Genomic DNA, 27,349 nt, shown 5'->3' on the forward strand with positions numbered 1-27,349 from the left:
ATGGGGGATTAAGGAAGCAGTCTCATGGAGTTAGTTGATTTCAGTACGTCGAGGAGGCCTTCTTGTGTAGTCCTGGAGTTTCTTGATGTTACTACTACAAGTCAGGCTCCAGACGGAGCAGGCGAAGAGTAACTTCGGCCTGATGACCACTTCGTAGAGAAGGAGTTTGTTCTATACAGTCATCTTTGAGTCTCTTAAGTGTAAAAAGAAAAAGTAGTATTGCAGTCAGTTTACCGGAATTCACTTTGTCCTGAACGTGAAGTCAGTTTGTTGTCCAAAGTTAAGCCGAAGTAATTGACATGATTAGACCACTGGATCAGAGTACTTATTGTGTCTAATTTGTCTACTGAGAAATGGTCTACGTTCAGTAAAAAGTATGGCGTTAGTCTTATCCCAAATCAACCAAATTAATATATATTTTGTGGTTTATTTTTCGAATTTCATATGTGGGGGGCACCATAATATTCACGTACTTAAGGCTTATAATGGTCTTAATGTGTCTGTGCTAGTTGGTGTCCATCTTCTTCTTCTTCTTCTTGATCTGATGAGCTGATTCTCTTCTTTCACCAATAAGTATAGCTCTGCCCAAACGGCTAGGGGGGAAAAAACTACTCATTGAACAATCCATTTTGTTCTAACAAGCAAGTCTTAAGGAATATTATAGCGACAATGAAGCCAACTTAAACTTATCAGATTCCTTTGGCAATTGTTTACAGCACATTCTAATTACATGTGTACATAATTGTGGATGCGAGGCCTTGCATTTTTTTTTTGTTGATTCTTTAGAGCGTGTCAATGTTTACACATTTCGTTCATCAAGCGTGACAGGTTCGCTGATTTTGTAACGTTCAGAAAATTATTTAAGTTATTACATGATAGTATATTCTTTTAATTTCTCTTTTTTTTAATCTAAATATTTTTAAAGCCTCAGAAACATATTCTATAAAATTAGATAAAAACACGTTTTTAAGTTCAAATCAAGAGTTTAAAATATATAAAAAAAAGAAATGATCAACAATTCAACAACTTATGTACATATACCTAGAGCATGGGATCATTACCTTATTTTTGTTGTTGTAGTGCGGACCTCTTTCACACTAAAATGAAGGACCTTGGATCCCCCTTTTAAAAAGTTATTGATTCCTTAACACTTGAAGCATAAAATTAATTTTGTTTGCCCCTGCTTTATGGAATAGATTTTTATCGTGCGAAAAAAATCTACCTATTTCGATTCATTTTCCCTACGTACAGACTTGACGGGCCTCATACTTCCCTTTGCCCCCCAAAAAAGTATTGCAGCTTCTGAGCAAAATCTCTTATATTCATTATCAAAACTTAATGGAGAATTTTTAAAAAGGAGATCCCCTTGAAATCGATGTTATGAACCTATGCTGTGTGGTGGATTCATTAGTTTTAAGTCCAAGTTTTTTACTTTCTTGTTTTTGGCCCATTCGATTTTAATATCTGCACTCTTTATGTGGTCCAAATCGATATATTTATACGACAGAGAGGTTTTCTTGTTTGAATTGGAAAAAGAATGATCTGAACCTGCGACAAACGAAGTGGACTTTATTTTTCTGGTTTAGTAGTCAATTTAGAGAGATTCTTGCATTAATATTGTGTACATATATTTAGAAGGGTAAATTTTGTTTCTTCTCTTAAGATATAGTCTCGCAAAATTGCTTTTCTTGCTTAACCTGAGTTGTACTTCTAAGCAAGGTTGCTGAGACACAGTCTGGTTAACGGACAACACAAGAGCTAAGACTATGTTATTTGGGAATCGAATTGCTGCCAGAATCTATCTAATTAGGAACGTTTTACCACTTTCCTCCTGGTGCATCTAAGAAGAAGATTTCACCAACCCCTGTCATTGTCAGTTTGCATTATTTGATCTTAAATGCCTATTTGCTCAAGCATTAGCTCAGGAATATTTGATTGCACATACCAACAAAAGATCACCCGTATTGTAATTTTGGTTCACGACGCAATTCTACATCGAATGAAGCAGCAGCAGATAGATTCGGCGATTGTATTCCCCATTGATTGAGAATTTTGTTCGCGATTTCTAAGCATAAATCTTCAATGATTATCAACGCTTCCTTTTAGATTTCTGCTGTGAAATCCATGCTCATATTGGGATTTCCTTTGCGTATTCGACGGAAAATATCTTCAGCCATGTGCGATTTATATTTCACCCATAACTCTGTTGGAGATGAAGAAAAGCAGGCGGTCCGTATGATTGTAAACAATGCACGAATTTCATTCGAATGTGACGTGTTGAACGCGTCATTAATGCATACAACCCCAGTGTCGGTTGTTCTCCAATAAATTCAGAGCTTGACATGCACATTGAACTCTATGAACATTCAATTTAACAATGCAATCGGAAACATTGAAATGGAATCGTAAAATATTTAGTATAGCGTGTGTTGCTTTTACGTCCATCAGATGGCGCTGCTTTTACCTGTCACAGGTGTAACATCTATATAAAAAAATCAAACTTTATTTGTATAAAGATACAATGTATCTGTTACAAAGGAGTTCCAACTTCATGTTTACTTTATAGACCTTGTAGACTATAAGATCTTAATTTTAAAACTTTTTTTAAATAATTAAAAATTGCATACATAATTAATTAATTTGTAAAATTCTTCTTTAGGATTATTATATTTATTTATATGGAGTGGGATTCTGAAACTTTCATAGCAGCTGATAAACAGGTGAATTAATGTTTCCGGCTCATTCTGATTACACATTAAACAATGATCTTTGGGTTTGATTGTATAAATTACATTATTGATTTTAAATTTAGTAATATATAAGGGCCACCCAATCTTATTTCAGAAAAAATTCTTACAACTTGAAAAGAAATAGATTTATCTAAATATTGTTGACCAACATTTTGTAATAAATTTTGAGAATTCCAAAATATATTAAACATAATGTTATTTACTTAATTTAAATCAGTTTAGTGCAAATGTTCCCTGTACCTGTCTAAAATTATAGATATATTAGGTTTGTAATGCAAGCATTCTAATGAGCCCAAATCTTCTAAATTAATTTCTTTTAAGCATTCAACTACCTGTAAGTACCAATTAAATTTAATGTTGCTTGGATAGAGCTTACTCATTACAATCCAGTCTCTTTAAGCAGATTTTTACATAATAATCATTTACACAAAGAATTTTATGCAGCCATCTTAATGCGTGCTTCATTACTTCGTATTTCAAATGAAGTTGTTCTGTTTCAAGGCATATTAAATGATTGGGAGTACATTTAGGCAAACATAATAAACGTTTAAAGAAGCCTACTTGCGACTTTTTCTAATTGATCTAGGTGCCCTTAAACTCCAAAAACTGACGCGCAATAAAATAAACAATTCTTTACCAAGTTCCGGCAACATCTATATGATAGGTACTTAGAAACGCGCGCGCAATTGCATGCAACGTTGTCTCAAAATTTCAAAGCAATCGGAGATTTAAGATTTTGAACGAACAAACATTTACATTTTTATTTATATCGATTTAATAGTAGCACTGAAATTTATAATGTATGCAGATCTGAACTATGGACTATTTGTAGATAGTGTTCAAGTGTATATAGCGGAACTGCACTTTATTCTCTTTCTCTTTCCCCATCTTTCTGCATAATTTAATTCTTAATGGAATGGGTTTGAGCGATGAGACATACGAGGGTCGTTTGAAAAGTCCGTGCAAAAATAAAAACTACTTAATTTTTTGGGGTAAACCTTTTTTATATTTCAACATAGTCTCCTTTTAGGCTTATACACTTCGTCCAACGCTGCTCTAGTTTGTTGATCCCTTCCGAATAATAGGATTTGTCCAAGTCTGAAAAATAGCCATTCGTTTCTGCAATCACCTCCTCGTTTGAATAAAATCTTTTTCCCGCCAGCCATTTCTTCATATTGGGGAACAAATAGTAGTCCGAGGGAGCCAAGTCTGGAGAATAGGGGGGATGTGAAACGAGTTGGAACCCTATTTCCATTAATTTTGCGACCACAACTGCTTAGGTGTGAGCTGGTGCGTTGTCGTGATGGAAAAGGACTTTTTGTGGGCCAATCGTGGGCGTTTTACTTGCAGCTCGGTTTTCAAACGGTCCAATACGATGAATAATATGCACCTGTAATAGTTTTACCCTTTTCCAGATAGTCGATGAGGATTATTCCTTGCGAATCCCAAAAGACAGTCGCCATAATCTTTCCGGCCGAAGGAACGGTCTTCGCCTTTTTTGGCGCAGATTCCCCCTTGGTAACCCATTGTTTAGATTGTTCTTTGGTCTCAGGAGTGTAGTGATGTATCCATGTTTCATCCAAAGTGACGAAACGACGCTTAAAGTCCTGCGGATTCTTCTGGAACAGCTGCAAACCGTCCTTGCAACACTTCACACGATTTCGTTTTTGGTCAAGCGTGAGCAATCGCGGCACCCATCTTGCGGATAGCTTTGTCATGTCCAAATGTAGATGCAAAATATTATGTACCCGTTCATTCGAGATGCCCACAGCACTAGCAATCTCACGCACCTTCACTCTTCTGTCATCCATCACCATATCATGGATTTTATCAATGATTTCTGGAGTAGTAACCTCAACAGGGCGTCCAGAACGTTCAGCGTCACTTGTGCCCATATGGCCACTCCGAAAATTTTGAAACCACTTATAAACTGTTCTAATCGAAGGTGCAGAGTCACCATAATGTTTATCAAGCTTCTCTTTAGTCTTCTGAGGCGTTTTGCCTTTTCATAAAGTAGTGTTTAATCAACACACGAAATTCTTTTTCGTCCATTTTTTGAAAATCACTCGACTTCCTCGATTCAAACGAATGCCAAACACAAAGAAATAGACCGATCTGGCTGAAACTTGGTGTGTGTTTTTCCAAGAGATGCTACTAACTAAACATAACCTCGATACGCGCCAGTGGTGCTATCTCTCTGACTTTGCACGGACTTTTCAAACGACCCTCGTATCTAGTTAATTCTTCTGACAATGAGTCAACTAAGTCCATTCAATCAATAGACAAACTTCCGACAATTCGTCAAAAAAAAAAAAGTATATAAAAAACAATCTAACGAAATTACGAAACGGCCTGGTAGATCTTCCGCCAAGCTTCAAGATGCTAACCACTACATAAATATTCAACAATTACAAGATTTTCAGTCATGGTAAAATATAGCGAAAACTTGTCCGAGTGACTTAGATAATCCAGTCACCATGACCGTCATAGCTCCTCCGGATGTATTAACTAACAATCCTTTCGCTCCATTGGTCCGTTTCGATGAAGTTGGCCACACTTCGTCTTCATCTCGTCTACATAAATCGCCACTAATCAACGTACATTAAAAATATTTTAAAAAATTGGGTGAGCTAACTAAAAAGCTGTGGAACCGTTGGTTTGGCAAAGAAAATTTCTTATGCAGAGCGAGAATAACTTATAATAAATGCACAGGACTGCTGACCAGTTACTGGGCTCTTGTCAGGTAACTTAAACACCACATAGACACCTACTCAACTTACTGACTCCTCACGATCTAAATAGCTGCTGGGGGAAAAATAATTCTTTCCAACAAGTTTTTAACATAATTTTCCATTTTCTATTTAGCTTTTCATTATTAAAACTAGTGAAATCAACTTATAATCTAGAATGTATATTCTCTAAATGCAATTTAAAAATTATTTATTGAATTATTATTAAGAAAGATTATTTTAAAAATTGATGTAATTTATTACAATGAATTATTTGTTCAACTAATTTCCTCAATTAGATTTTGACATTTATTTTAATGGCATTAATTTCTTTATACAATTTCTCCATTTTCATTAGTTTCAATTACTTTTAATATCTTTTATTTTTATGCTTAAATTTTTACTTCAGGAATATATATTTTGTAATTAATTACTCACTGTATCAACTGTTTTGTATTTATAGTTATTCAATATTTTTATTTCGTTGACATTGTTAAAGGATATAAAACCATTTATATAAAAGTAAATAAAAGCGCCACAGTAGCCGAGCGGTTAGAGGCGAGACCTGTAAAGCTAATATGTATTGTGGTACTGGGTTCGATTCCCGGTCTCTAGACCTTGGATTTTATTTAGAATAGAATAGAATATAAATTTATTATTCTGGGACAATTGTCCCCTAAGAATAAAAACAGGTACAATTAGAGGCCTTAATAGTTTGGCCTGTGATTAAAGAGAAAATATACTTAAGTATTTATAAAAAGTGAAAATAAAAATAACAGCAGAAATTAAGGAAATAAATTAAAACAATTAGAATTTCGGAGGAAGCTGAATAGAAAGGAGATAACTGAATAGACGGGATTTAAAGATAGATAGGGTAGGAGCATGGCGGAGAGATGATGGCAAGGAGTTCCAGAGAGAGGTAGCACGTATTAGGAAGGACTTGTCAAAGGATGAAGTACGGTGAGAGGGAATATAGAGATCGGATGAGCGAGATCTAGTGTTACGGGAATGGAGGAAGCTGGATAGAAAGGCGATAACTGAATAGAAGGGATTTAAAGATAGAAAGGGTAGGAGCCTGGCGGACAGATGATGGCAAGGAGTTCCAGAGAGAGGTAGCACGTATTAGGAAGGATTTGTCAAAGGATGAAGTACGGTGAGAGGGAATATAGAGATCGGATGAGCGAGATCTAGTGTTACGGGAATGGAGGAAGCTGGATAGAAAGGCGATAACTGAATAGAAGGGATTTAAAGATAGAAAGGGTAGGAGCCTGGCGGACAGATGATGGCAAGGAGTTCCAGAGAGAGGTAGCACGTATTAGGAAGGATTTGTCAAAGGATGAAGTACGGTGAGAGGGAATATAGAGATCGGATGAGCGAGATCTAGTGTTACGGGAATGGAGGAAGCTGGATAGAAAGGCGATAACTGAATAGAAGGGATTTAAAGATAGAAAGGGTAGGAGCCTGGCGGACAGATGATGGCAAGGAGTTCCAGAGAGAGGTAGCACGTATTAGGAAGGATTTGTCAAAGGATGAAGTACGGTGAGAGGGAATATAGAGATCGGATGAGCGAGATCTAGTGTTACGGGAATGGAGGAAGCTGGATAGAAAGGCGATAACTGAATAGAAGGGATTTAAAGATAGAAAGGGTAGGAGCCTGGCGGACAGATGATGGCAAGGAATTCCAGAGAGAGGTAGCACGTATTAGGAAGGATTTGTCAAAGGATGAAGTACGGTGAGAGGGAATATAGAGATCGGATGAGCGAGATCTAGTGTTACGGGAATGGAGGAAGCTGGATAGAAAGGCGATAACTGAATAGAAGGGATTTAAAGATAGAAAGGGTAGGAGCCTGGCGGACAGATGATGGCAAGGAGTTCCAGAGAGAGGTAGCACGTATTAGGAAGGATTTGTCAAAGGATGAGGTACGGTGAGAGGGAATATAGAGATCAGATGAGCGAGATCTAGTGTTACGGGAATGGATGGAGGATTTAAACTTAAGGAGTTGAAAAATATAAGATGGTCTTTGAGATTGGATGACTTGGTAAAAGAAAGAAGCCCAAAAAATACTGGCGGCGATAGACAGGAAAAAGCCACTTCAACTCATCGTAGCAGTGCGAAATGCGAGAGAGTTTCTGGGGAATGCTGAAAATAAATCTTATGAAGCAGTTCATGAGGCGCTTGAGCTTAGCTTCAATATCTACCAGAGAGACTAAGTAACCATAGTCGAAATGGGGGAAAATAAGAGAGGAAACTAGGAGTTGCTGGGTCCTTAATTGGAAAAAGATGACGGGAACTATTAAACTGCTTTAGATTGATGATTAAAGGATGATTTAATGGTTAATAATATGAGAACTTTGTATCAAAGTATATTTGCGAGTCGCCTCCGTCCACGACACCTAATTTGTGGTAGTTGGACGTAAAGCCCGCCTGAAAAAATAGGCATTATTTTACTAATTAGTAAATAATTGAATACACCACATCAATTTGTTACAACAATCTGTGATCTTTCTTATTTTTTTTTGCACCAATACAATTAAAGTTGAACAAAAACTGTGAATATTTAGAATGACCTTACATACTCGTAGATGTATACGAGTATGTTGTAATATAAAACTTATCATATATATTTATAGATTTATTTAGATTATTTTTTTTGAGTGAACAGTTCAGTCAGGGATTTCACGTGGGTTTAATGATGTGAGATAGAATGAGGCAGAAAAACCTTGAAGAATCATTTCATAAAATTTCAGATCTTTTTCTCACATAATTGGGAGATAAATTAGATGTCCGTCCCATTGATATACTGATCTGAAACAAATAATTTTACTTTATTTTGTAGCTGAAAAGAGGGGAAGAAAGCATTGCTAATTGCTTTTACTGAGCGTTGCCAATCGGGAAGTAGCTGTAAACTGTTTTTTTTTTTAAATTGGTAGTTATAGTCTGACCATATGGCGGTAATTTAACCGTAGAAGAAAGTGCTATTGTCCTCCGAGCGTGTCGCTTGCCTCTTGTCTAGTCTTCATTACTCATCCTTTGATTCTTCTATTCTAATACATGCACAGGACAGTCTTTTACTCTGTTCGTTACTTTCTCTCGCTAAAGGTTGCAAGAAATTAAAACTGAAAGGTATGTACCACGAAGAAACTCAAAAACAGATACTCACAAGTAGCTAATACTTATTATACAAATTTCGGTGCTAGAAAAAGAAACGATTAGGATCTAACTTATTGAACCAAACGTCTTAACCGTAAAGAAATAGCCACTAAACTGAGTGCTTCTTCATGTCTTTGTGATTTTCCTCCCAAAAAATTCTGCCATATTTTTCTTTAAATACCGATCCTTTAACCACCAACAAGAAGAACATAAATAATAGAACAAGAATAAAACATTGGAAGGGTATAAAAAATATTATTCTAAACATATTTGGCATAATTTCTAAGCGGTTTCACAGCAGTTGCTGAACAGTAATTTAAGTGTAAACATTTATACAGGGTGATCCATTTAAAACGCACCAATCGCTAATAACTTTTTAGGAAAGCGGAATTTAGAAAAAACCCTCGAAGTAAACTATATGTTTTTTTCTATTTAGTTTTCAAATTTTCTACCCCCGATGCTGTACCTTCATTTTTGGCGGAGTTACAGCTAAAAACCCGATTGGGGTTCCATAAGGACCTCTGGTTTTGACAATGATTATGAAAACTACATAAAAAACTGTGAAAAATGACGTTAACCCCGTTTCAATATCCCTAATATTAGTTGAGATATTTAAGATCAAAGTTACATTTTTATCTATTCGTGATCGGTTTTTGATATTAATTTTCCACCAGAAATACACGTTTTGGGAGGTCCTCTGACTGCAAAAAATGTTATAATAATTGAAGATTTTAAAGAATGTATTGCAATGTAATGGTTGTGAGTAAATCAGGATAAATTAGTTTTATCATCAAATAAAAGGAACCATCACATCATTTTATTGTACCCCGTATGCAAGACTTCTTGACCTATGATTACGGTAAAAATATCTTGCCAGGGTGTTGGTCTAGTGATCAAGAGCGTGGCCTTGTAAGTGGGAGGTCCCCAGTTCGAATCCCACGTTTGACTACATTCTATTTAAAAAAGTGTTATGATGTATTAAGTATTGTGAATGACTGCACCCTCGGGATTCGAACTGGGGATCTCCTACTTACAAAACCACGCTCTTGATCATTAGACCAACACCCTGGCCAGATATTCTTACCGTAATCATAGGTCAAGAAGTCTTGCAAACTAGGTGCATTAAAATGATGTGATGATTGCTTTTATTTGATGATAAAACAAATTTATCCTGACTCATCCACAACCATTACATTACACTACATGTTTTAAAATCTTAAATTATTATTATTATTTTTACACTTTGCGTCACCAATAACATTTTTTGCAGTCAAAGGACCTCCCAAAACGTGTATTTCTGGAAGAAAATTAATATCGAAAACCGTTCAGGAATAGTTAAAATTGTAACTTTGATCTTAAATATCTCGACTAATATTAGGGATATCGAAACGGTGTTAACGTTATTTTTCACAGTTTTTTATGTACTTTTCATAATCATTGTCAAAACCATTGGTCCTTATGTAACCCCATCGGGTTTTTAGCCGTAACTCCGCCAAAAATGAAGATACAGCATCGGGGGTGGAAAATTTGAAAACTAAACCAAAAAAAAACATATAGTTTACTTCGTGGGTTTTTTCGAAATTCCGCTTTCATAAAACGATTGGTGGGTTTTAAATGGATCACCCTGTATGTAAAAATACGGGCTTGTAACTTATTTACAGGTAATCGTAAATTACATAAAAAAAGCAAAACAAATAATATGTAACAAAAGATATCCTTACATTTATATCAATGATACATTAATGAAAGTGAATACCTACAAATAAGTGAAAAGTAAAGTATATGCTTCACGTTATTACGTAGGATATAGTAAATATATAGGATACATATCATCCACATGAAAGTTTTAATGTAACAGTCAAAAATAAAAATAAAAAGTATATATTATATAATGGTTATATACACGACAATTGTAAATAACATAAATAGAAAACTATACTAAAAGATGGGGAAAAATCGAGAGTTAAAATCCACATGACTTGGTGTCACAACTATTCCCTAGATTCTAAGATATGAATTTTCTTCAAATTCTGAACATTTGAGTCATATTTAATTATTACCATGTAAATATTAATATTTTTCAAAAATGAATGCGGGCCAGCTCACTAAGAGCTTTATACATAGTGCTACATATTCTAAATGGAGTTCAGTTCTTCATAGATCATGGATACAGTCTTGGTTTCTGTCTTCTTTAAAACTGTAGGCTCGCCACCGGTAATCTTTCCTCATATACGGCGAACTAAAACGAATTTTTCGAGAAATACAGAAATTAGAGACAATTCTAGGATATACAAACAGAAAAAAACGCAAAAAGTGAACAACCCAGTGAGTGATGACGTTCTTACATTACAAAAATTTTCTTCAAATTCAAAATTTTAGCAACAAATTTAACCCTCCTCAATAGTGCACAAGTGGTAGGACCGTACTTTACACAAAAATGGCACATTAGAGGAAATCTGCCCATCTTCTTTCTCTGAGATAGCCTTAAATCTATTTTTTCTGGAAAAAAAATTGGTTCAAATAAAATTGTGATGTTTATAAGTCTAAATAAGGAATTCATCTGGCATTCATAGAGATATTTCAAATTAGGGTAGAGATATTGTGTGCGGACCAAACAGATAATCTGTAAATATCACCCTTGAAGAACTTGCATCACGTGCATCTGGGATTTCACTCAACAGCTTAACGTCACAAGTTGAGAATAGCATATTAGTATTGGGAAGCAGTGAACCCCAGAAATTTGAGTTCGGTAATGAATAATTTAATTCCTACACTATCGAATACTTTTTGAATAGACAGTATCAACTTTAAACATATAAAAAAATAAATGTGTGTGCAGATTTTTATTTTTAGACAGAAAACATGGCTTTGATATAATTGTGTTCCTAAAAGAAGATATTAAATTACTCAGTAAACTGATAAGGCGATAGTTTTCTACATCACTGTTAAATCTATACTTGATTTCCAACATGATGGATGATGGAATGCGTATAACTCAGGGATGGCGAACCTTTTTGAGACGTGGGTCAAATTTTGTTCATTTTTTTTTTTTTTAGTACTAGCTCTTGGGTCATTAATGCCCATTTGCACAAGAGTTAAATTTAAAAATTTTAAACTGAATATTTTCGAAACTAAACATCTTTAAAATCCATTTGGCTTAACGGGTAAAACGGGACGAAACAAGTGCTATGGAAGTCACAAACATAATTGAACAAAACCTTATAAAAGTGTGTTTTAACTGAAGAAAAATCCAAATATGGTTATTTGCTTTGGGTTGTCGATTTTTTTTAACAAACAAAATATGAGTAAAATTATACGTTTTATTTGATATTTTGTAAAAACGTTTGCTTTATTTCAAATACTACAAAAGCATTTGCGTTTTAGAACTGTAATGATCAAACTAAAGGTTATACGTAGATAGCATTTAAATTGCTTTTGTGTCAATGCGTGATTGAAAAAAATACAGATAGAATATAAATTATCCACAACAATTAGAAAATCTAAATCAACCCGCGTAAACAAACAAATGGTTGCCTAGCAATTGTGGGTCAGTGAAAAAGCTAGCGCGGGTCAGTGTCTGACCCGCGGGTCGTAGGTTCGCCATCACTGGTATAACTCATGAGGGTTTTAAGTATAACCACTGATCAGATCTCGTAGACTAGGACAAAAAAAACTTTACTTAAATTTCTCGTATTACCATATTAAATAAAATTTGAGGCTAAACCCTGGATTCAATACTATACGTTTAGCTTTACTTTCTACGCCTGAAAACCGCTTGGCTATCGTGGTTCATGATTTTATTATTATGAACCTCCTAAATTAGTTGCAATAAAATAAAGTCTTAACTTCATCGCTATCATTCATTCATCAGAATTTTACTTGTTTAATGCATGAAATGATCGAATTTTTAAGAATAATAATCAGAAGTAAATTTTTAAAAAAATTCTTTATACATAGTGAAAGTAGATCAGTGTACAGGAGTACAAAGAAGGTGTATGGGATAAAAAATCCGGTCAATAATCTCTCCTCTAGTCGCTAGAAACTATTAACCAGACAGCACAAAACCACATCCGCAATTATTAGTCCTTGGCTAGTTCTTTTATATTATCATAAGATCTCTCAATAAAACTTATTGATAAATTATTTTATAAGCTGACGTAGCAACTTTCATTGTTAACTGATTGTTAATATTCAAGCGATTACATTCGAACTTTACAAAATACAAATAAATAAAAAAAAAAAAAATCATCTAATTTAAACCTTTTGCAATTTTCAGGAACTCCGAGACACAAAGCAAGAGCTGCAAGATATAGTTCAACATTTAAAACAGAACTAACAACAAGAAAGCCAGAAGAATGTATAGTTTACCCTAGCATAATTGGTGAAAAAAGTTACGAAGAAGTACCTGGACCAAAGCCTCTACCATTTTTAGGAAATACCTGGCGTTTTATTCCTTACATAGGTTCGAATGAGTTACAATTAAAAAATTATTTGTTGGCGCAATACTGGAAAATGATTAATATATTTTTATTGATATTTTTAAAGCTCAGATAAATTTATACTAATAGATTGTGAAAGCAAATAATGATTTTTATTAAAAATCTGAAAGAGCTAGTTTATTTACAGTTAATGTATTTCTATTCTGCCTCCAGGTAACTTTAAGTTAGATGAAATAAGCAAGATATCTGTTGATCTGTACAATCAATATGGGGATATAGTTAAAATATCTGGTTTAATCGGTAGACCAGATATGGTGTTTTTATATAAACCATCAGAAGTAGAGAGGATATTAAAACTAGAAGATACACTACCATTCAGGCCGTCTATGCCTTCTTTAGACTATTACAAACATGTACTTAGGACAGATTTCTTCCAGGATGTTGGTGGAGTCATTGCAACGTTAGTAAATATGATGCATAAAACATAATGTTTATAATATTTTTTTAAATGGTTTATGAATAAAAATAAAAGAAAATAAATAATTAATAATAATGGCAAATAAAACGAAATGACCGATTTATTAATAATAAATAAAAATTGCAATAATTAAATAACGAAGTACAGTACAATGTCAGGCGTATTATGCGGAAGGTTAAACTTTTTTTTTTTTTGACAAAGAACTTTAGAAGAATCTGCACTTGATTATACCATGTACAACCTCATATTTGGGCTCCTTAGCAAATGATAGCTCTACTGACAGCATTATATATACCTGTAACTTGGCAGAGAAGGGTATATTTCTATTTAATATTAAATTATTAAAGGAATTCAGGGCATATTGACTGTTGTAAGCTATCTTTCTACCAGCTTTTAGACCCCTCGCACTTTACCAATTACATTCAGTTGAAAATAAATAAGCTCCAATTTCATATTCGGAGATGCTATTAATTTTATTCTCTCATAGAAAGTGAGATATGAACCAAAACAAACGGTGAACAGATTGAACTAAATTTGGTAAATGAGCAAAGCAAAGGTTGCGTGAACAAGCATAATCTTAATAGAACTAAATTTATTTGCTATGGAATCAAGCTAGATAAATCTGGGCCATTTTTAAACTTGTTGTTCACAGTAAAGGTTGGAATCGATGGAAACCGATTCAAGAAAAGATTCGTGAAGAATTATTCATTAATAGTACCAGAAATCATCGACTTTTTACCAAAATTTCTTCTTTAACTGTTAAATTAACCAGAAATATCGTTTGGATTCACTTGCTACCGAAGGGTCTTGCCTGATCAAACTCTTGGCATGGAAATCCATGCTGGACTGTTTTTACATCATCTTTTCCAATTTTGTAGCAATTCCTGTGTTTGCCGCAGCAATAGTCGGAAATTGTTTTACGCTGTTCAAGAACTGCTCTTCTTATACCATATGTAAGAACGGATATCAACTTAAAACCTGTTTGTTACACATTGCATTTACTTCTTCCGCGTGAATGTGTAAACGCGTAAGCGACCTGTAATTAATTTTATTAACATTAAACGGTCACATATTGGATAAGTTATAAATTCAATCTTTTTTCGTCAGAAAATGTTTTTTTTTTGTATTGTATCTGCACGTAACAATTTTTCGAGCGTATAAATACTGTTTTTTAAAAAGATTGTACGTTATTAGAACTTAATTTCTGTTTTACACTTTTTTGTATGTATTTATAAGTTTCTTTATGTCAGCTTCTAAACTTTTCATTGGAGTATCCATCAAGCTTTTCTTTGGGGTAGCTCCGAAGGTGTTGGATAGCTTCTAGGTTTTTTTTTTGGTGCAGTTATATACGTACTAAGTTTTTTTTTTTTAAATAAAAAACATTTTGATAATGAAAACGTAGAATCAATTTAGGGCATTCCCAAATTATAAATTATGAGTTTAATTTCAATTTTTCTTTGTAACCAATTTGTACAAAAGATTAACAAGTAATAAAATATGAGTTACACCAAACTTGCAAAACCGCGTCACAACTGCATTCTAGTGGAAAGCTTGGAAATAAACTACTATAAATAATTTGTAGGTTTGTATTAAATTAAGGAAGAATTTTATTCAACAAATTAGTAAAAAAAATTGTAAAAAATTGAACACATTCAAGAATTTCATTAGTTCTGGTTCAAATAGTAAGTTTTAAATGAATTAAATCAGTTATTTATGCAATTATACTCTACCAGAACTAGATGAGTGATCAAGTATTATTTTATTTAATTTGTAAAAATTACAAATTATTTTTACAGAATACTAAAATTATTATTATTATTATTTTTACTAAAACATCTGGTGTGAATACTTGCCTTATTTTTCTAATGTAAACTCTTGAGAAATTTGTTTGCAGGATGTTTATTTTAAAATTGTATATTTTTCAGCCATGGGACTATGTGGGAGAATTTTAGAGCTAAAGTACAACATATAATGCTACAACCAAAGACTTCTAAATTCTACATTACACCAATAGAGAGTATAGCTGATGAGTTCGTAAATAGGTGAGTTGTACGCTTCTGTTTACAATGATTATTTGGAACTGTGGTTGAGGTCTCTCACAAATAAATTAATTGTTTACGATGTTCAGTTACATGGAACATATATTGAGTTGAGTGCTAACTTGTTAGAAAGTCATTACCTAATAAATCAAGGAAATTTTCATTTAATTAAATAAATACATATTTAAAATCGTAGTGACAATTGTTTTACTAGATCAACATCGGACAGTGAGATATAAAGGTGTTCTCATTACATATATTGTTTAGATAAACAATATTTTATTTTGTTTGCAATACTCTTTAAACACACTCCATAATTACCATGAAAAAGTCATCATATTTATCGAAATGTAATTTATTTATATATCAAACTCACAAAAATGTCGTGTTTTCAGGATAGGCCAGATAAAAGATGAAAGCAACACAGTTCCAGAGAATTTTTTGAACGAAATTCAAAAATGGGCTTTAGAGTGTGAGTATGGATTTCTTTTTCAAGTCATCTGACTATTCGTTATAGACATTTATTTTCACAACTATTTATTGTGAAGGGTGTTATTCATGCAGCATTGCTAACATTGAGATTGTTTGGAGGTAATTTACATTCTTCTTTATGTAAACCAATTAAAGAAGATTTTGTTTTTGGGAAATACGGGAGAATCTTTGCTGATCACAGTTGAAGAAAAGTTTTCTTGCTGCTGATTACCAGTCATCATATTATTTCTCCTGTTTTACCTGCAAAATTTGCTTCATTAATTAACTAAAATCGATATTTCATCTGTATTCTGGTTCGCAGCAAACTGAAGGACATCTTTGAATTGGCTGCAGAATGAAGATGCTATATATTTTTTTTGAATTTTTATATTCTTATGAGTCATACAGTAGTTTGCCTTAACGCTTGAGGCATTAGCACTCATTATTTGTATTACTCCTTTTTTTCCTAAGTGTAATTTAATCAGAATCAATCTGTAAATTTCAAGATTTAATCCCTAGAAAAAAATAAAAACTTTTCGACTGAATTTGACCATTTAATAATTCATAATTAGCTTTTATTGCAGTGAAGCAAATTACTATTGCTATATTTTAATTTTTATAAGCATATTTTATCCTGTACAATTTATTTGAAGTGTGTCATTTTCCATTATAGTCGCTTAAAATTTCTATGAAATTGTAGTTTATTATTTAAGTGTGAGTTGTCTAGGATACCCTGCAGTAGGATTAAATAGCGAACAATATTGTTTCAGCTCTAGCAAAAATTGCATTAGATGTCAAATTGAATTCGTTCAGTGTCACTTCAAAAGAAACGCAAAAGTTTATTGACGCCATTGGGACCTTTTTTAAAGCTATATTAATTTTAGAATTGAAGTCACCATTGTGGAGGTTTTATAACACACCAACATGGTTAAGTTTTGTGGATGCTTTGGATACAATTACAAGGTTTGTTAATCAATGTTTTAAATCTAATGTTCGACCTTTCAATAGTGTTAATATTTTCTATGTGATATTTTAAAGTGGCTATTTTTAATTAATGGCATAGATTTAAACAGTCTTGGAGCAGTTATGGGCCTCAACCCCTACATTACGGGGGCCTCAACTTGTAGGACTAAGTATTCTCAGGCGACCCTGAGTACATACGACGTATGTAATACAGATAAATACTATGGCCTTCTATAAATCTCGCTATGCATTCGAATTTATTTAATCTTCGTATAGTCACTGTAAAAATCCCTAGTCCGCAAGCAAGTGCGAATCTCTTAGAAGATTCTTCAAGTTTTTTCATGATTTAGAAATTTACTTAATAGTTTAAAATTAATATAAGAATTTCTGTTCGGTTTTAGTTATTCCTTGACACACATTGAAGCCGCTTTAGATAGATTAAAGAATACTTCAAAAGAACGTAAAAATTCAGAAGATATATCATTACTAGAAAGAGTACTTTTACAGAATCAGGACAACCCAAAAATTGCTGTAATTCTTGCGCTAGATATGTTCTTGGTTGGAATAGACACGGTAGGTACTGCAAACGATAAGCTAATAAGAAAGTATCCCTTTTCTTAGAAGTTTTTTAGCTATTTTTCGATAAATGGATTTAACGATTTGCATAAAGAGGGTGCCAATTCTGGCTTATTGCTTTTTTGATTGATTATTTAATTTTTTTGTTTAATTTGTGAGCTGTAAGAAGCTCCTAGGAAGAAAAAATCTATGGGACCATATTTTAGCAACATAATCTAGTGCCATTTGAATCTCTTCCACAGCCATTATCAGTTTTTTCTGCAGTAATATAGATGTATTATAATAATATTTGTAGGAGTGATTCAAATTCTTCTGTACTGTACTATTTTATTTCTTCTGTTCCATGAAACTCATATATCTGCCAGACGTCTGCTACTGTCTCTTCAATATTGTACCAACTGAGCCAGCACAAAGAAAAGCAAAACATTCTTTATGAAGAAGTATCTAGGATAGTTGGCGCAGGTCCTTTATCATCGCAGTCGTTCAACGAAATGCCTTATTTAAAAGCTTGTATTAAGGAAACATTGAGGTAAATAAAACCTTATAATATGTTAGTATTGATTTAATTCTTTAGTGAAAAGTGGACTAGTGGCTTCTTGAGTGCCTTTTCCTCAAATACTTCTGGTCTGCCAGACCAACGTGTCTCTTACTGGTCTGGTACCTTGTTTCTACCAGCAAAGTATTTATGTTTTATTTCATAGGGTGGTAACAAACTGCGTGGAAAATGATTTTACAGCGCATTGAAACTTTTATTGTTGATTTAACTAATTCACCTCATTTTTCATTATTGAGAATATTCTTACAACTGAAGCAGATATGGCAGGATAATTCCGCTTAATGCGGTATGTTAAGAACTGTGGATAACTGCCTTGAAAAAGAAACTAAACATATTTTATTTGAAATGAAGCCTTTTTATTTGGTCGAATTGGCTTTTTTCTCATGTATTAACATATATTTCTTCTAATTTATGCGTTTCAGGATGTATCCGGTAGTGTTTGGCAACGGAAGATGTCTGTCAATGGACACCAATATATGTGGATACAATATTCCCAAAGGAGTAAGTTTTTTTTTTTATATATTATATACTTTCTATAACCGCTCCTCAAGGGGAAGGATTGCGATTTTGACGATTGTTGGGTTTGAAAAGAAATATTTTGTTTTAGGATCCCTTAAATATGCAAATTTGTAAATACATGCAATCGCTAGCAGATCAAACTTGGTATTCCATCTAGGTATTATAATGGTATCTGATGCTAAAAGTTTTAGGCTGAATTCGTTAGAGGGAGTGAGCCTACCAAACATTTTGTTCTTTTCTCAAAAATGGTCTCAATGATATAAATATAACTTGATGACACTGATATTTTTAGATTGAATTCAGCTTTTCTTGTAGCTAAATTCTTTTCATTTGAAACTTTTACTAACATTTTCATCCTACAGGTGCAAATAGTTTTCCAACACTTTATCATGGGGAATTCAGACAAGTACTTCGATGACTCACATGAATTTCGTCCAGAAAGATGGCTGAAATCGTGTGGAAAAGCTTACCATCCTTATGCGTCACTTCCATTCGGCCATGGACGGAGAATGTGTCTGGGTAAAAGATTTGCAGACCTAGAAATACAAACTGTAATTGCTAAGGTTCGTATATTAATAACTGACTCTAATTGCATTGTAATTTTCTCAGTAAAATTGTATAAAAATTTCGACACAATCTCTGGGCAGAATACTCTCTTTCAGTCGGACAGTCAATACTGGTCATCATTGGACAATGAACTGTAAAAGGTTCCTAAGTACAAAAAACTGAAAGGCTAGACAAGTGAACTCGAAACCGACTTCTCCACTCCTGAAATCTACGAGTAGAACACTAGTCACAGTACTAATACATCTCTAGAGATTGTGATTATTATTATTATTTTTGAACTAATTTAAGTGTTTTATCTGTTCACAGATAATTAGTGCTTACGATGTGCAGTTCCATGGGGAAAAACTTCCCTACGTAGTGCACCCAATATACATGCCTCATGGTCCTTTAAAATTCACATTCGTAGATCGGTAAGTCTGCCGGGTTACCCATTCATGATCTACAATTACAATAAACTAGAGGGGAAAGAATTAAATTAATTAAATAAATAAAACATAACAAATGCAATCCAGTCAAATCAGAGATATTTTCGTGAGATTTTTACTTTTTAAAAGGTGTAATATGTAACTATCTGTACGTCCACTGTTTTGAGTATCCTTTATGACCTAACTGGCTATTCGAAGTACATAGGTAGATAGATGTACCTGATCTGATAATTTTAAAAACAATTACTTCCTATAATTGTAATTATTGGGATAAGTAAAAAAGGTTGTTTTTCGTAATTAATTCTTTCCTTTTGTTATATCGGCATAAAAAACTATAGCTGTCATGTTCATAGTGGTTACCCATGCTGTTATATTCCGTACTAAAATCACTACTCACAAAGAATTACAGAAATGAAGTTGTTGCTCACTTAAGTTTACAACACAAGCCCAGAAGAAAGTTAGCCATTGATAGCAAAAATGATAATCTGATGTTGCTAGATCGGAGCTATATGCTGGGCCAATATTGTAGGTGTGTGCATTATCCTGCTGGAAAGTTTCTCTTCAGAAAATTCTGAAGAGTCTACTTAATTGGTCTTTTATAGTCTAGAGAATCCATTAAATTTTATGTATAAAATTGGTGTTTTTTTTTGTTTTTTTTGTGGGAATGGCGTTTAATCTTTTCAATTCAAAATACATTGTTTTCTTTTGTGGGTATTGAGTAATGCTTGCTACGTTATATTCAACGAACACCAAAACTGGCCCGTAGATGAAACAGTAAGATTTGCACATGGTATCTTCCTCCACAAGATATTATTACCATGTTCATTCAAAGCGTGTAAATACGAACTCAAATGTTCAGGTTTTATAAATGGAAAAATGCTGTAAGTGTAGACTGTATGCAATTTTAAAACCGTATTAGTAATAATGTGTGATAATAAATGTTCAGAGGTAGCAGCTATAATATACTATTACAGAGATACAGCTATAATATAATATTAATTAGTTATCATTAGAATTGGAAAATTGCTTTATGATTTAATTATATCAAGCAAATTATAATGAGGAAACCAATGCGAAATTAGTGGAGAAATTTTTCTGAATACTACGTAGAATGAAAATGTTTTATTTTCTTTCCGAGATCAAGAATTAGAATTGTATATTGTACATATATATTTCTTTTTTTTTGCGGAAATTCAATCAAAAATAATATGTTAAAACTGCGTTTATAATTGTAATTCTCTTGTATGGAGCCCATTAGGGGTGTGTATTATGTAGTTTTCGGTATAAGAGAACGAGGCATTAAAATATTTATCGAGGCATTAATCATTGTAAGGTTTAATTAGTTGTATTTAAAAACTGAAAAAGTGCTTAATGTTCTTCTGAAAGAAAACAGTCTGTAAAAACATATCAACAATTGGCAAATCAACTCACCATCAGCCTAAGCAGTAAAATAAAAAGTATACCATCATTCCGTACATAGAAGCCAACTCGGATACGTCACCATAGATACTGTAATAAAATTAATTTCTAGTTTATTTTAATTGGCAATAAATAACTGAATACATGAAAATAGTGCTATATTTAAATGCTTACTACATACTACAATATTACAGTTGTAACATTGAACTTTTTCTTACAAATATGTGTTTATCTTTTTGATAACACCATGTTTAAATACATTAGACAGACTACATGCTTGTGATGCTTATCGTGTGTGAATTCAATGAGTAAGTAAACATAATCTTTAAAATGAAATTATGTTATCTAAATGTAATATCTACATGCATAAATTGGATTTAATGGATTCATGAATATATATAATACAGATTAAAATGCTTTTATCTTACAATAGGTGTTGTTAACATACCTTTTTAACATACAATTGAATTCACTCACCATATATATTACAGCTAGTGAATGATGTTAGTTTAATTGACTTTTTGAACCCTGAACTTAGAAAAATGTTACCATATTTTTTAAAACCAAATTGTCATATATATATTATTCAAATTATATACATTTTTTTTTTTCCTTACAATCCTATGGTTTAAAAATATTTGATGGCACAATAGTTTGGACCACAATAGAAAGTAGCCATTCCTGCAAATGGTACTAAGTCTCTAACTTTTAAGCAAGCAGTGAATATATTTTTAATTTAATTAACTTCTAAATTTTTTTTAATTTGTGAAAATCTTGAATGTGCCTGAAAACTGATTTCATCTAATCAAGCCAAGACTCCAGGTCTTGAGAAATTTTTGGTCAAATTAATTCTAATTTCATTTATGTTGAAGGATTTCCTTCTAAGGTATTCTCTAGCATTTTTCATTCAAATTAAGCTTTTTTTCCCAACTTGTTCAACTTTTTTTTAAAGTTTATAATTCTTGAAAAAAAATACATCTCCGCAGGGAGAGGTGAACTAATCCCTTTTTCTAGGATTTGGCGTCCCTGCGAGGATCCCAACCTAAAACAGCACAAACAACTTTCAAAGCTGACACCTTCAACACATTTATAGTACGCATAGGGTCTGCAGAGGTAGTTTTAGTATGCAACTATTTGGGTATAGCGAATCCATGGTTAAAATGTATCCCAACACAAAATTACATTTACAGATACAGCTTATTTTATGAAAGCTTACATATTATTAATAAACATTTAAAGGGACCACCATAGAAATTTGAAGGTGCAGTTTAGCTATAGCTTTACTGAGTAAAACTCCCACTTTAAATTGTGAATTGTGATTACTTCAGTAGGCAGGTCTTTCAAGTTTGCAACATATACATTACACTGAAGATACAACTTTAACTAGCTCTACAGTCAACAGTTTTCAATGTAATATCGATTTAATTTTGAAATAAAAAGTATTTGAAAGTGAAGGAAGTCAAACAAAAAAAATTATTTACAAAAATATGGAACGCTTTAAGAGTTGTTCCAGTCAAAGCAGAGCTCCTTGACTTTAGATTTTTTTTTGTCCTAGGACCTACTGCAATTCACTAGTGATTAGACTATGTGGTTTATAACGAAAAAACACTTGCTTTTTGTCAGTAGGAATTTGTAAATTTTTATTTGCTATATATTATATCCTCTTTATATTATTTTTACGACTTAACCTCTGTTTCAACAAATAACTGTATCTCAGAAGAATTAATCAAAAATTTCAAAAAGAATCTTAAATTTTTTGATTGTCTTTCACGCATAGATTTATTAATGAAACTGTAAAATAATTTCAAACGAAAAAAGTTCATTTTTCAAAAACCATGATTGCGAAAGTAGTTAAGAGAAAACTGGGTAAAAAATAAATTTTATTTTGAAGTTTATCTATATTTTCAGGTTAACTTCCTTACATTTCATTTTTCATTATTCTCGTAGACTAATATAAATATTTCCTCTTTTTTCTTCAGATAAAAAAAAAATAATGTTTTGGTCGTTTTCTTCATGTATAAGTTGAAAAACCAGAGGAGTGTACCGAAGTGCTGTATGGTTGAAAGAAGGCATAAGTTACCGATAGTTTGCTTTTGGTTAAATAGTAGCCCCAAGCTCGGTTCTAGGAAAACTGGCAACAACAACAGACAGTTCGTATCATGCAAAGCAGATCGAAAAATAAACGAATTTCAATATTTTTTTTAGCGTACGATCGTCCTAAATTTCTTCGCGAGGTTAATCTTGTTCAGGTAAGATGGTTTCTGTGTTTACGGAGATCTACTCCATTCTTTAACTCCTCTTTTATCATTGTACAGGACGACTTGAACTTAGATCAACTCTTTGGAGAGAGCAACTTCTCAAAACAATCTGATTTTATGTTACTAATCAACAGACACACTGGCAAAAGTGGCTTGAAAAATAAGAATTTCTTTTTATAATCTTTGTTTGGAGTCTCCTTCCAAAACGGAAAGGAGTGACAACATCTCAAATGAATAGGTAGCTCCTTTTTTTTGTCTTGTTTTCTCACTCGAGATGTTTTAGCCAGATGAGGCTAAATTCAGGATCTACGGGTCTATCTGTGAAATGGTAACTTTATGTAATTAATTTAATAAATAATACTAACAGATTTTATAATATAGAATCAATTAAATAGTATAATATTTTAAAAGTTTGTTAAAATATAACTAAATCCATAATTTTCATTTTTTTTTTATTCGTAATTTTTCGTTTTTTTGGATTTTATAACCTTTAGTTACAAAAACTGACATTTTCAAAGCCTATAACACCTTTTACACTTTCAATGTCTTGCAAAGTACTTATTTAAACAAATTAATGAATAAGTGAATAAATTAGTAGGGCACTGTAACTTCAATACGACTTGATAGGGCCTGAAAGAAGGTAGTTTTTCCCCTGGAGCCTCTTGAAGAACTTCAATTACGATCTCTGATTTGCAGTATTATGAATGTTCGGTGGCTGTAGAAATCGCGCGATCGGAGGTCTACCTCTCCTCCTTGTTATGTTCCTCACCTAACTACTGTCTCAACTATCCTAGTTCCGACCTGTATCTACCTAGTTTTGTCTCTAAAATTCCGATATCCTTAAACAGGAATCGCACCTCTGTCTTATGCTGGTATTAAATTCCATCTATTTACACTGCTTTCGTAAGCTTCTATCAGATCAGCAGCTTACAGAAAACAATTAAATTATTTCCCAAACATTTACACACAGAAACACAAACAAGTATTCTCGATGCCTTCGCTTTTAGAAGTCTAATTTACTTCGTTCATCGTTTTATTATTTTGTTTCAATGAATTATTTGTTCTTCCGCTTCTTATTAGTAAAAGATATTTATACTACTACTACATTTCAGTAGATACCATGGTATCTACTTTCCACCGACATCATTCCCGACAATAATAGACATTGTCCATCGAGTGAAAATGTTTCTCCGCATCAATACGTTCTTGGAATGCCTTAACATCCTGGTCATCACACTATTAACCGTGGTGCGGATGTTTTAAAATGATCTCGCCATTGACTATACCAAAGAAATTAAGCAAGCAGTTGAAGGGAACAAAATAAGAACTTGATATAAGGAAGAGAAGGCTTATTGTACATTTTTATTTACGAGAATTCGGTCAATAAATCAACTGTTTAAGGCCAATTTATTGTCTTCTGCAGAGTGTTATTTTGTGAGTTCTCTTGAGTTACAATAGTACCGTGAGTTACATATTATTCATAATCCATAAATCGACGGTTAACCCCAAAATATAAATACTGATCCTAAAATGACTTGCATTAGAAAAATATACATTTTAGTGAAGCCCAGCTTTTTGAGGCTAGACAGAGAGGATATGTACGTGTTTTGTGCATAATTTTAGGTGTTTTGTTTGTGTGAGGCACTTACACTAGTTGATCAGATAGAACTGAACTAGTTAATAGTTGCAATTATCAGAATCATTATTGAGAGATATGATTCCATTTACTATTCTGAGTACTACAGACAACAATAGACCGCAGAGCATCGTTTACAAAAAAATCTAGTCCGTTTTAATTCTGACTGTACACCTCCATCTCCTCATACACTTCTGAGAAAAGCCTTTGTTTATGGTGGTCTGCCATAATTTATGTGGGCTCCCGCTTCATTATCCATAGAGAAGCATTCAGACCAGTCTTTCTATGGCCCCAAAATTTCTACTTAAAACTCTTTTACCGTGTAATCTCCAAAAACGGAATCGAATACTATTAAAAAGGCCAACAGACTATCTGGCAGAATTTTTGCTCTGATTTTTCCCTCGACTTTATTTGTATAAGTCTCGAGATTTCTATACAACCGAAACGTTAAGCCCACTCTTCTACACTCTCTCCAGTTTTCACGCTTGGTTTCTTCGATGTTTCATGATCATCATCTTTTATAATTCATTAGTTACCTTCTAAACGTTCTAGCTGCTTCTTCGAATACTTGTAATGTTGGAGATAAAGGCTCACTGATTCAAGCACTGATTAAAAGCCGTTTGCACATGCGAGATGCTGGAATATTGTAACAGGTAGCAATCAAGACTTGTAAAGAAGTAGCATATTGACTAGTATAGTGTCAAAGTTACAAAATAGGAGTTTTTAAACGCAACGAAAAAAGCCATAAGGCCCTATCACTTTAAATTTTGGATTGTTTTTTTTTCTCGTACAATTGTACTTTTGAGGTCTTCTCTGGATAACTGCTAGGTTCAAAATTCCTCTCTCAAGTATCATTAAAGGGCTATTTATTGATGGCAATTTATGGACTAGCATATAGAGGCTGAGATCCTGTATTAAGGCCGAAATCATTTTCTCATCAGTACAGAAAAGAGAATGAATTCAAAGATCTGGCCTGTGTTCCCAGATCTAGGGACAAGAAAAGGGTCCATTATTTTAAGGTTTCTTTTTTTTTATTCCCAAAATTTGTTATTCTGATTTTGGTGAATGTTCAGCATTTTATTTTTAGAATTGTTGGAAGCGCGATGCCTGACTACTGGTCAACCAAAGTTATGTATTGTATAATTACACTCACACTTATCTAAAAAATAAATAAAACAAAAACCTGTAACCCGGAGAAAATAAAATTTTGGAAACTTAACCATTTAAATTTTGTTTTCACAATAATTGCATTATAAGTAAAATTGTTATTGTTTCACATCAGATTCTTTTTCACTTTCAAAAATAAAGTATGAAACAAATATGAATGTAACATAGTAATTATTGAAACGCTTATTGCTGTACACAAAAAGCTCCAAAATTCTGAAATTATCATTAATATTTTATCACTAATCAGTGGTCAACATTATCTAAAAACAGTAATTAACACTGAAAGCATAATGTGCTTTTGTCATTCATTTATTGCAATAATTTTTTTTTTTTCTTTGCTTAAGCATGCAAATTGAATAATTTTTAAATTTATACGTACTACTTTTCCCCTAGAAAAAGAAAAAAAAATACAAATAAAATAAAAATAGCAACTCTTTTCAATAAAAGGGTGTTTTACATCATTTTTTTTTTTTTTAAACACAAATTAAAAAGTAAACAGAAAAAGAAAAAATTTAACTTGATAGCGATTTAGTTCTTAAGAATGCATCCCTGCGTTTTTCTGCGGTGGTTCTAAGTCGGGTTGGGTCAAAGAGAGCCTGAAAAAGAAAAAATGGAAGAATGTTTTCTTTATTTGGTTAGTTTAAAAACAATTACCTTATATTTTCCTTAACTGCTTTTAGTATGGTGATCACTCTCTAATATGGTTCATTATTTTAACGTACAGCGTTTTTCATTCATTATGATGGTCTAATATAACGATAGTTCTGTTTTAATAATAATTTTTATAAGGGGAGACGGTGATATGTGTTTACAACACATTTTTTTTGGGCGATGAACTTGTTTTTAGAGGTAAAAAATTGCATCGATAGTGAACAGCTTTATAAATAAAGACAAGTAATGCTAAGACAGTCCTTTGTTTGCTTTAGAACAGTTATAAATGTTTGAGTGACGATTTTTCTGGTAAGAATCCTGTTTCCTACCCTAACTTTTAAACAAAATTGAAAACTGACCTTCGGTGGGACAGGATTTGTTTTTGTTTCAATAAGGTTTTTTTTCTGTTCAGAGTTGCCACAGTTTTAATGAAGTTATCTGTATAAGATTAACAAGGATTAGTCGCAACGGGGATGGTGGATGCAAACAATGCTCCTTTTGTACCAACTCATGGTACAATATATAAACACAACGCTAATACCCAGGAAAAGAAGT

At 32.8% G+C, this 27,349-nt stretch overlaps 2 protein-coding genes across 2 annotated transcripts in view; one reads left to right on the forward strand and one right to left on the reverse strand.

Moving 5' to 3' along the window:
- Window positions 1-26,615, forward strand: part of LOC141459449 (probable cytochrome P450 49a1) — a 37,537-nt gene extending 10,922 nt beyond the window's left edge. The window contains exons 2-11 of the mRNA XM_074138559.1: window positions 12,907-13,092; window positions 13,283-13,529; window positions 15,473-15,589; window positions 15,982-16,058; window positions 16,828-17,020; window positions 17,422-17,593; window positions 17,962-18,125; window positions 18,575-18,653; window positions 19,034-19,234; window positions 19,545-26,615. Of these exons, the coding sequence (XP_073994660.1) occupies window positions 12,907-13,092; window positions 13,283-13,529; window positions 15,473-15,589; window positions 15,982-16,058; window positions 16,828-17,020; window positions 17,422-17,593; window positions 17,962-18,125; window positions 18,575-18,653; window positions 19,034-19,234; window positions 19,545-19,652 (1,544 nt within the window). The 3' untranslated portion in view covers window positions 19,653-26,615. The remainder of the gene's footprint in view (window positions 1-12,906; window positions 13,093-13,282; window positions 13,530-15,472; window positions 15,590-15,981; window positions 16,059-16,827; window positions 17,021-17,421; window positions 17,594-17,961; window positions 18,126-18,574; window positions 18,654-19,033; window positions 19,235-19,544) is intronic.
- The window catches only part of LOC141459450 (uncharacterized protein ZK1073.1), a 113,304-nt gene continuing 107,178 nt past the window's right edge, over window positions 21,224-27,349 (reverse strand). Inside the window, exon 10 of the mRNA XM_074138560.1 lies at window positions 21,224-26,739. Coding sequence (XP_073994661.1) covers window positions 26,679-26,739 — 61 coding nt within the window. The 3' untranslated portion in view covers window positions 21,224-26,678. The remainder of the gene's footprint in view (window positions 26,740-27,349) is intronic.

The sequence above is a fragment of the Rhodnius prolixus genome, unplaced genomic scaffold, assembly GCF_049639745.1.
Source record: "Rhodnius prolixus isolate KJV_2025 unplaced genomic scaffold, Rpr scaffold_11, whole genome shotgun sequence".
Classification (NCBI taxonomy): Eukaryota; Metazoa; Arthropoda; class Insecta; order Hemiptera; family Reduviidae; genus Rhodnius; species Rhodnius prolixus.